At 44.9% G+C, this 10,640-nt stretch overlaps 2 protein-coding genes and 1 pseudogene across 2 annotated transcripts; 1 reads left to right on the forward strand and 2 right to left on the reverse strand.

Moving 5' to 3' along the window:
* Positions 1-1,357: 1,357 nt before the first annotated feature.
* On the reverse strand, positions 1,358-3,451 carry LOC146454744 (uncharacterized). The gene has a single exon (XM_085095206.1). The coding sequence runs from the start codon at positions 3,167-3,169 to the stop codon at positions 1,535-1,537; it is 1,635 nt and encodes a 544-aa protein (XP_084951332.1). The 5' UTR covers positions 3,170-3,451; the 3' UTR covers positions 1,358-1,534.
* Positions 3,452-3,483: 32 nt separating this feature from the next.
* Positions 3,484-4,792, forward strand: LOC146454745 (uncharacterized). Its single transcript, XM_085095207.1, has one exon. The coding sequence runs from the start codon at positions 3,611-3,613 to the stop codon at positions 4,607-4,609; it is 999 nt and encodes a 332-aa protein (XP_084951333.1). The 5' UTR covers positions 3,484-3,610; the 3' UTR covers positions 4,610-4,792.
* Positions 4,793-5,358: 566 nt separating this feature from the next.
* On the reverse strand, positions 5,359-10,026 carry LOC146454746 (uncharacterized; annotated as a pseudogene).
* Positions 10,027-10,640: the final 614 nt, after the last annotated feature.

A 10,640-nucleotide genomic window follows, 5' to 3' on the forward strand; every position in this document is an offset into this window, starting at 1 on the left:
TAAACATGTTTTTAAATTTAAAAAGTGTTGTGTGATTTCTTGGAATATCAACGTATCTGCTACTATCCAGACATTTTATTATTAATTTTACCATTACAATAGTTTTCGTCTGAGGTCGCGGGAGGCTCATCTCGTTTAAAGCCATGCTTGCACAACCAATTTGTACTGAAACTGCGGGTCTCAATTGTACGTATATTTTACATTTGGGTGAGCCAAGATAAAGGAGCAGCCTCCAACGTTTCCCTTCCACTTCAAACTCAGTGCTAATCATGGGAACTGACTGGCTTATTGCCATTTTATCTGCTGGTCTTTCTTTGAACCCGTCTATCGTTCAGGAGAAAGCCGAGAGAGATAGAGTAGAGAAGATAGAATCCACCATGCACATTTTGATAGCATCCTTGTCCTGTTAGTGGTTAAAGTAATACATCAGACCCTTGATTTAGCCGTAAATTAATGGCTAAATTTGTTCCATGTACAGGGTGTTTCAAAAGTTCGTGGACATTTTAAAAAGTCTATACTTATCCAGACCTCTTATATCTTTCTCCATTTTCTTGCAGATATTAACAAATCTTAATGTTTTATCGATTTTCAGAACTTTTGTATGAGTCAGATAAAAAGCCTTGTTGAAATAAATATTTTCCCGCCAAAAGGTGCAAATCTGTGTTGTGTGTGTTTCTGTACTTTCCCACCATTTTTGTCTGTTTTCAGTAGCAACTGATTGGTAGCAACTACATACTGTAGATTTTCAACGTCTAGATATAGTTTCTAACTATAAACCCTAAAAAAGCAATCTATTTTAAGGCACAGGCAGCAATTCTACGATCATCTGGAGTATCTGTAGTGTTCGAGAAACGGCTAAAATACTGCAAAAAAGCAAGAGTTGGGTAGCGAAGTGGTCAAGTTCACAAGAGTTTTACGACAAGCCAAGAAGTGGTCGACCATCAGTCCTTGACACAACCGCAAAGAAAGTTATAGAAAAAGCAAAGTATAAAAGAAAAATCAGCAAACAACTGAAGAACAAAGGTCTGCCTGGATCTCCACCAACAGTGTGGAGGTATATGTCAAGAAAAGGATGGAAAACTTTGAGGCGAAAAAAGCTTCCACTTCTGAGCACCAACCAGAGGAAAGCTCGCTTAGTATTCGCTCGTAAATATCGTAAATTTACAGCAGATGAATGGGAAAATTTTCTCTTTATCGATGAGTACCCTAAATACCTTTTTTATTTTCCGAATCCTATAAACTATATCGTATGGGGCTCATGGGAGAGTCAAGTTCCACCAAGTTAAAGGAAGTGCTCAGTGGATGGTTTGGGGTGGCATGACAGGCCGCGGCCTTACTTCCCTACATTTCATCTGACTATAAAAAATTGCGATAAAACATTTCGTAAAAACATTATAAAAAGGTTAAAAAACACGACGTTTCGATGTACATTACATCATTATCAAGTGAAATTAAAAATGCAAGATTGCGGCTATAAATACAAAAATGGACAATAGATATTAATTAAAATAGTAGCATTGAAGAATGCTACCGGTTAAACAAAAAGTTTCGCACGTATAGAGTCCGTTTGAGTGTTCAAGCAAGGCTTAAGTTTCTTGATGTACAGCATTTCAAATACCAAACAATCAAATTTGCTCTGACACTTTCTCAAGATGTTAAAATGGCCCTGATTCAACAGGTGTTTGCTCCCGTGAGCTTCAAGAAAATGTTTGCCAATTGCCGAGTTCTTGTGCTCAGCAACGCGTTGAAAAAGGTGTCTGGCTGTATAGCCGACATAATCTGCATCGCACAGATCACATGAGAAATAGTAAACAACGCATTGCTGATTCACAATCGACGGCTTAACTTCCCTAGGCTTAAGATCATGTTCTAATTTCCTACTAACAAAAACTGGCTGCAATATGGGGCCAATCTTATTACTTAGGTCGTTAAATTGCCTGCGAACCGCATTGGCAGCTACTTGATCCTTAAAAGGAAGGATAATTCTGATCTTACGACCGCCTTCAGGCTTCTCTTCCGCTGCCTGTTCCGATACATTACGAAGAAAATTACTAATGATGGAATCTATGAGAGCCCTAGGATAATCTAGGCGACTGAAAATTGAGCGCAATTTGTTACATTCTAAATTGAAAGCTTCTGTTGTGGAACATAGAGCGTACGCGCGATGTAACATTGTTTTCACTAAAGACACCTTGTATCGTTTGTCGGTATGGCTATGGTAATGCAAGAGTAAGCCACTGTTCGTTTGTTTCCTGTAAACTTGAGTTTCAAGTTTAGTCCCACACTTGATGATTTCAATGCCAATAAAAGGAATCCTACCACTGACAGGGAGTTCCATTGTAAATTTCATGCTGGGATGGAGACCATTCAGAGTATTGAGAAACTCAGAGGCAGCGTCACCACTAGGCATTTTAGCCAGGGTATCATCCACGTAACGTTTGTACAGGTCAGGCATCAGACCATCACGGGAGAGCTTCTCTTCCAGGTGACACATAAAAACATTAGCCATCAGAGGACCAAGAGGGGAGCCCATGGCCACCCCATCAGTCTGTTCGTACAAAAGACCATTGAACTGGAAAAGCTGGTTGGTTGTAGCAATTTCCAGTAATTTGGCAAGCTGATCCTTCTGCAAGTTAAGGCCGTAGGTCTTGTTGAACCAATCGTTGGTGAACGCTTTGTGGACTAGGATGTTAATCGTCTCACTCAAAGGTACGTTGGTGAAAAGTGATGTCACATCATAGGAGACTAAGATGTCATCCTCATTCACGGAAATGGTACGGATTTCATCAGCAAAAGCAAAGGCATCAGTGATTGTGTAGTCATTGATGGAGAGTGGCTTAAGTTTCTCTTCGAGCCATTTGGCGAGATTGTAATTGTAGGCGCCAGTTGCTGATAAAATGGGTCTCATACTCAGTGTGGCTTTATGGGTCTTCGGAAGGCCATACAAGTGTGACAATCTGGAACTCTTCGGAGAAAGCGAGTTAGCGATCTCTTCAGGTAGAATTTGACGTAAGGCTGTGCGCAACTCTTTTTCTTTCTGTAAGAGCGGGTGGAAATGTTGAGCTGGACGTCCACGCCTCTTTCGTCGCTTTTCATCAACATGTACGAACTTAGAAGTGTTATCGATTGAAGCAGCGCTTAGAAGACGGATGTATTCGGTTTTGTCCATTACCACTACGCCAGAACCTTTATCAGGCTTGGTGATTATGATGTCGTCACGTTTCTTCAAGCGATTAAGAGCATTCAAAAGAGCCTTTGGTGGTTTGGGGCTTGTACGATGGATATAGTTCAAGGCGATTGAGCGTAGAGTTGAGCTTGCCAGTTCCTTCTCAGAATCATCCAACAACGGCTCTATTTTCCAATATGCTTTCTCAAAGCTCGCATGTATGTCGATGGGCGAGACCTTTTGTGGTACTGAAAACTTCAGACCTCTGCAGATAAGAAGCTTCTCGAACCAACGATTGGTTCAACTTGAACCAACGATTGGTTCAACAAGACCTACGGCCTTAACTTGCAGAAGGATCAGCTTGCCAAATTACTGGAAATTGCTACAACCAACCAGCTTTTCCAGTTCAATGGTCTTTTGTACGAACAGACTGATGGGGTGGCCATGGGCTCCCCTCTTGGTCCTCTGATGGCTAATGTTTTTATGTGTCACCTGGAAGAGAAGCTCTCCCGTGATGGTCTGATGCCTGACCTGTACAAACGTTACGTGGATGATACCCTGGCTAAAATGCCTAGTGGTGACGCTGCCTCTGAGTTTCTCAATACTCTGAATGGTCTCCATCCCAGCATGAAATTTACAATGGAACTCCCTGTCAGTGGTAGGATTCCTTTTATTGGCATTGAAATCATCAAGTGTGGGACTAAACTTGAAACTCAAGTTTACAGGAAACAAACGAACAGTGGCTTACTCTTGCATTACCATAGCCATACCGACAAACGATACAAGGTGTCTTTAGTGAAAACAATGTTACATCGCGCGTACGCTCTATGTTCCACAACAGAAGCTTTCAATTTAGAATGTAACAAATTGCGCTCAATTTTCAGTCGCCTAGATTATCCTAGGGCTCTCATAGATTCCATCATTAGTAATTTTCTTCGTAATGTATCGGAACAGGCAGCGGAAGAGAAGCCTGAAGGCGGTCGTAAGATCAGAATTATCCTTCCTTTTAAGGATCAAGTAGCTGCCAATGCGGTTCGCAGGCAATTTAACGACCTAAGTAATAAGATTGGCCCCATATTGCAGCCAGTTTTTGTTAGTAGGAAATTAGAACATGATCTTAAGCCTAGGGAAGTTAAGCCGTCGATTGTGAATCAGCAATGTGTTGTTTACTATTTCTCATGTGATCTGTGCGATGCAGATTATGTCGGCTATACAGCCAGACACCTTTTTCAACGCGTTGCTGAGCACAAGAACTCGGCAATTGGCAAACATTTTCTTGAAGCTCACGGGAGCAAACACCTGTTGAATCAGGGCCATTTTAACATCTTGAGAAAGTGTCAGAGCAAATTTGATTGTTTGGTATTTGAAATGCTGTACATCAAGAAACTTAAGCCTTGCTTGAACACTCAAACGGACTCTATACGTGCGAAACTTTTTGTTTAACCGGTAGCATTCTTCAATGCTACTATTTTAATTAATATCTATTGTCCATTTTTGTATTTATAGCCGCAATCTTGCATTTTTAATTTCACTTGATAATGATGTAATGTACATCGAAACGTCGTGTTTTTTAACCTTTTTATAATGTTTTTACGAAATGTTTTATCGCAATTTTTTATAGTCAAATACATTTCATCCCACAAGGAAAAGCTGTAACGGCAGAGTATTATATCACAAAAATCCTTTAGAAAGAAGTGAAGCCTCTTTTCAGCTGAAGATTTACAACAGAAGAGCCTGTAAAACGAAAGCTTTTCACAAACAATAGCAGTGCGACCTTCGTTCAAGATGGCGCACCAGCTCATACGGTGAAAGCAACACAGCAGTGGTGCAAGAGAAACCTCCCGAATTTTATCCAAAAAGATGAGTGGCCAGCAAATTCACCTGACTTTAACCCCATTGAAAACCTATGGAGCATCATCGACAAAGGTGCATACAGAGATCTTATCCCTAAGACGATGGGAGGACTAAAATCAATGTTACGGCAAGCCTGGCAGAACATACCACTAGCAAGCCTAAGGGAGCTAGCTCGTTCCATGCCGCAACGGCTCAAAAACATTATACAGAACAATGGGGGGCACTATGGATGTTGATGTTTCAACAGTGGTCAAAGGAAACAATTGTCGGAAATAGTAGCTTGGCACCGACAACGTCACACAGATTTGGTTCAACTGATTTAAAGTTTTAATTCCCACACCTAGATTTACAGCTTCATGTCGCCTCGCTCGCGCACACCTCTCCGTCTCCAACCCGAGTTAAAATCACACTGCTTTGTTTTCCGATAATTGAAAGATAATCAATGTCAATCAATGTCACTTGAATGTAAATATGGTAACACAACTATTTCGACACTCTTCTCCCCTATTTGTCTCCTAGTGAGGCAAATATAATAACAACAACGAGTTATAGTTTACAAACAGTTTTAAAAAAGGTTCAATGTTTGTTCAGTGTTCCTCTGCGCGTTCGTCGCGCGCGATCTCCGCGATCCTCTGACGCGCAGCCCCGGCTGCTGCTCGTGGTCTGAACTCCCGTGCATGAGCGTTTAGGGGGTCACTCCCGTCTTTCACTGCTCTGTCACATGATAGCTCGAGGGGGTACAAATGCTGCACTGGTCTTTCTAAAAAAGACTTCCCCACTCTCAAACGCACTGCTCTCACGACTCCGTCTCTGCCTGGTATCAGCTTGTCGATTACGCCGATCTTCCATCTGCCCCGGTTCCGCTCTTCACCCTTTATCAGCACAACTTCTCCAACTGTCAGCTTCATTTCTCTTGTCTTGTGGTTCAGGTTGTGTCGCTCTCGTAATGCTTTTAGATATTCAGATGACCACCTAGACCATAAGACATCCTTGCATCTCTGTAGGTACCTGGCTCGTTTTCTTAGATCACTCTGCTCGATTTGCTCCGGGTCTTCCTCAGGCACCAAGTTTGGCTGTCCGAACAGCGTTGTGGCAGGTGTCAGCAGCGGCATTTAAACGTCATCTTCCACGTAGCTGAGTGGCCTGGCGTTTAGCGTTGTCTCGGTGTCCAGGATGACGCTCTCCAGCTCCTCCCACCGGAGGTTTCCTTTTCCAATGGACTTGTACAAGGCTTGTTTCATCAACCCGATCATTCTTTCGAACTGTCCGCCCCACCATGGGGCTCGGCTGAGGTTGAATTGCCATTCTACATGGTGCTTGGCCAGCCAGTCGTTAAGTTTCTCCTCCTTTCTCACTCCCCTGAGCCATTTTTCCGCTGCAATGAACGTTTTGCCGTTGTCGGAAAATATCTTCTCTGGTCGACCGCGTCTAGCTATGAATCGCTTCAAACTTCGCAGGAACTCGTCTGTAGTTAAGTCAGGCAGTAGTTCCAGGTAAACAGCCCGTGTAAGACTGCACGTGTACAGCACGACGTAGGCTTTCCGTTCCTGCTTCGTCTTCGTTAAGTATTTGATAGGACCAGCGAAATCCACTCCGACTACCTTGAATGGCACAGAACCCTCGGTCCTTTCTCTAGGCAAGTTTCCAGGAGGCGGACAGGGGGTGGGTGTGGCCTGGAACCTCTTACATCCGAAGCAGCTTCTTATGGTTCGCTTTGCCAAACGTCTCAGACGTGGTATCCAGTAATTCTGTCTCACCGCAGCCATAGTCAGCTCCACTCCCCCATGCTGTGTCTCTTCATGAGCGTGCATTGCTAGTTTCTCACTGTACACATCTTCGTCAGGAAGGTAGATCGGGTAGTCGCCTTGTATCCACCCTCTGCATTCGTACAGGCCTCGTTCGTTCGTCTGCAGGTTAAGCTCCAGTTTGTCCACCTCGAATTTCCTAGCGGTTTGACCCCTGTCTTGGACTCTTCGTATCCAGAATTCAATTGCAGCACTGGTCTCTTCAGTCTTGAGAGGGCCAATCATTGGTTTTGGGCATCTTGTTCTGCAGTTCTCCCTGAATCTCAATATCCACGCAGTGATCCTGATCGCCCTCCAGAAATCCCACTTCCGCATCACTTCATCCAGCTTGTCCTCTGCTTTACAGGCAACTGCTAACACGTCCTTGATCGCTTTTGCCTATGTTTGCGTCTCTGAAGTCGGGTTTGTTACGATTGGTGCTGGCCATTTGTCTGGGTGCGGCAGCCAAGCTGGGCCCGTCAACCATAGGCTTGTAGTTTCATCGATCAGACCGCCTCTGCTACCCAGGTCTGCGGGGTTTTCTTCTGAAGTCACATGCCTTCACTTGATGTACGACTTCTCCTGGATCTTATGCACGCGGTTTTGGACAAACTGTCGGTATTCACCGTTCCCTTTGATCCAGTGTAGAGCCACTGTACTGTCTAGCCAACTGTACACCTCTCTGATAGGGAACCCTTGCAGAGCCTCCACTACGTTGTGCAGTAGATTTGTCGACATGTGACCGGCCACCAACTCCAGCCGGGGTATCGTGAGGCCCTTCTTGGCAAGCCTTGACTTTGCAGAGATCAATCCCTGATTTGTACCCGAATCTTGGATAACAACCGTGTACACTGCCGTGGACACATTGTTCTGACTTGCATCTCCGAATGCGTGCAGGTCTATCGCTTGTATCGACTCTTGGAACTTGACCAGGCTTCGCGGCACTCGCAGATTCTCTTCAGTAGTCTTCTCCCATTCCTTCCAACGACTACGGAGATCACTGGGAAGTTCCTGATCCCACGGGAACTTCATGTCACAAGCTTGCCGGTACAACATCTTGCTGACTTGGGTTGTAGGAAAAACCAACCCCAGGGGGTCATAGATTCTTGCAGTAGTAGCTAGGATTTCTCGCTTCGTCACTTTCTCAACTGTCGTCTCAGGGAAGCTTACTACGATAGTGTCACTTTCCTTGTTCCAGGGCATTCCCAGTAGCTTGGTTTCCCCTTCTCTCACTCCTCCTAATTGTTCCTTGGCGTAGCTTTGTTCAATCTTTTCTGTGATGGGTACTTCACTCTCCAGTGCTGGTACGTTTGAGTGCCACTTGTGCAGTTCAAACTTCGCTTCGCCGATTGATTGAGCTGACCCTTTTAAGTGCTGGGCTTTAAGGACTGTCTCGTTGCCGGTAATCAGGTCGTCCACATAAAGACTTTTCCTGATCTCATCGACCTCCTCTGGGTGCTTTGTCTCAAGGCTTTGCAGGTGTTGATCAATCACTCCGCCCAGTAAGAACGGTGATATAGCTAGGCCAAACAGTGCCCTTGTGAACCTCAACGTTTCTACCTCTTGTGAAACGAGATCTTTCAACCAATGAAAACGCATCACATCTCGATCCGGTTCGCGGATACGTATCTGTAGGAAGGCCTGTTTCAGATCTCCAGCTAGCGCTACCGGGTGGAATCGGTTGCGCACAATAACACTCCAGAGCTTGTTCTGCAAGGGTGGGCCTGGTTCCAAACACTCGTTCAACGACGGTGAGTTTCAGTTCGGTCTTGCAGAAGCGTCGTACACGATACGGAGTTTCGTACTCTCAGCTGCGTCACGTACTACCGCCTTGTGGGGGATATAAAACTCCTTCGCTACTGGTTTGTCTTGGACACGCTCCACGATCCCTTGTGTTAGCTGATCTTGGATGACAGAGTCGTATCTCTCCAACAAGTTTGGCTGCTTCTGAAGACGTTTCACGAGGCTTTCAAGTCTTCTCAAACTCCCAGCTTCGTTGTTGGCTAATGGTGGGTGATTTGCCTTCCATAGAAGGCCAGTCTCATAGTACCCTTCTTGGCTTCGCCCGAGCTGTTCCTTGAACTCTTTGTACACGTTCTGTTGATCGCCTGTAGGATGGTCTTCCAATCCGAGAACGTCCAGCCTGCAGAGATTTTCATATTCCACAACCGACGTCTGTGTTAGCAGCATGTTGGTTAGGTCCACTTCCTTCCCGGGCGACATGATAGTCCACCCCAGCTGTGTAAGTTCGGCTATTGGTTCCCCTGGATTTCCAATCTTTGGTGAGGTCCGGGGCTTTATCTGGGTGTATTCACTAGCTCCTAGGATAAGGTGCACGGGCAGCTGTGCTTTGTTGTCGTTGTCCGCCATCTCGACTTCTTTTAAATGGCTGTAATTTGTTGTCAAAGTCTCGTACTTGGGATTATCCAGTGATAGTAGAGCCCCCCGATCCACTTTCGTGACTTCAACATTCAGAGTGAAATCTCCCGCAGTGTTCCGGATTGTGAGATTATGGACTTCTATCTCTTTACTCGTAGCTTGCATCATCATCTCGATTCTCCTGAATTCTTTACGCACTGCACGTTTGTGTAATCGGTCAAGCAATGCCGCGGAAGCGTACGCGCTTCCCGCCCCAGTGTCCAACAGCGCGCGACATTTGATGCCCTCTACATAAACAATAACGACCGGGTATATGAGTGATCTTTTCTCGGTTGTTACGAGCATGTGCTCCCTCGGTTTATCGCATATCGAAGTGTGATGTCTCCTGTTGCAGATTTGGCAAGTTATCGTGCATCGACATTGTGCGGCTTTGTGATTAGTGCCCGTGCAATTGTAACACAACTGGTTTTTGGCTAAATATTCCCTCCGATCGGACACTGAGATTATCTTGTCACAATTTGATGGCTTGTGATTGACGCTATCACAGTAAACACATGGCTTCGGCGCGGCCTGATTTGCGCCCGTCTGCTTCGCTTGAAAACTCCTACTTTTGTTAGCGGCCCTTACGGATGGTAGCTGGGATTTCTCGGTGTTTCTCTCTTCGGATTTGGAAGGGTTTCTTTCCGTCCTTTTTCGCAGGGCTTCGACAAGTTGAGGGAATTTCCAATCTCGCCAGTCATCATCGGTTCGGACTAAGTCTCCCCGAATGCCCTCTAGTTTGTCTAGGGTTAGTCTAACGTACCCATTGACTTCTCTGAGCTTGCCCATCGTTTCTAAAGCTTGCAGGCTTTGAAGTAATTTCTCATAGAACTCGCTTATCTTGTTTGGGTTAGAACTGTGAAGCGTCGGCAGAGATATGATGTTGTTTACATAAGCATTAATTATCTCGCTCTCTTGGCCATACTTGGTCTGGAGTATGTTTTTCGCTCTTTGATACCCCTCAATTGAGAATGGTAGCCCGTCTATTAATACTCTGACTTTCAGGTCTACCAGGTTACTTGGGGAGCCCCAGATTTGTCGATTTCTGCTTCAAATTGACCCCAAAATCTCGGCCAGTCAGCGTGTGTACCTTTGAATTTCGTAATCACGAGCTTTGGTAACTTAGCAGCACTGTTTGCGGTAAATTCTTCCTTTGATTGCAATTTCCGCCCCTCCTCGATTTGCTTTTCGTAATTTAGTTTTTGTTCGAACTTTAGTTTCTCGAACTTCATTTCTTCTTCGAACTTTTCCTCCCTCAAAGCGGCTGCCAATTTTTGTTCATGCTCTTTGACCTTCTGCGTTTCTAGGTCCCTCGCGCTTTTACTTGCTAGACTTAAATCAACAATGGCCTTTTCATACACCGCCACCCTGTCTTCAAGTTGTGTGCTCCATTCTCTTATCACGTCTCCTTCACATCC

This window comes from Pavona decussata, unplaced genomic scaffold, assembly GCF_977016875.1.
Source record: "Pavona decussata unplaced genomic scaffold, jaPavDecu1.1 SCAFFOLD_300, whole genome shotgun sequence".
Lineage (NCBI taxonomy): Eukaryota > Metazoa > Cnidaria > Anthozoa > Scleractinia > Agariciidae > Pavona > Pavona decussata.

Bases quoted from the DNA above. Each gene is read 5' to 3' on its own strand.
- LOC146454745 (XM_085095207.1), top strand. From the start codon at position 3,611: ATGGGCTCCCCTCTTGGTCCTCTGATGGCTAATGTTTTTATGTGTCAC.
- LOC146454744 (XM_085095206.1), bottom strand. From the start codon at position 3,169: ATGGACAAAACCGAATACATCCGTCTTCTAAGCGCTGCTTCAATCGAT.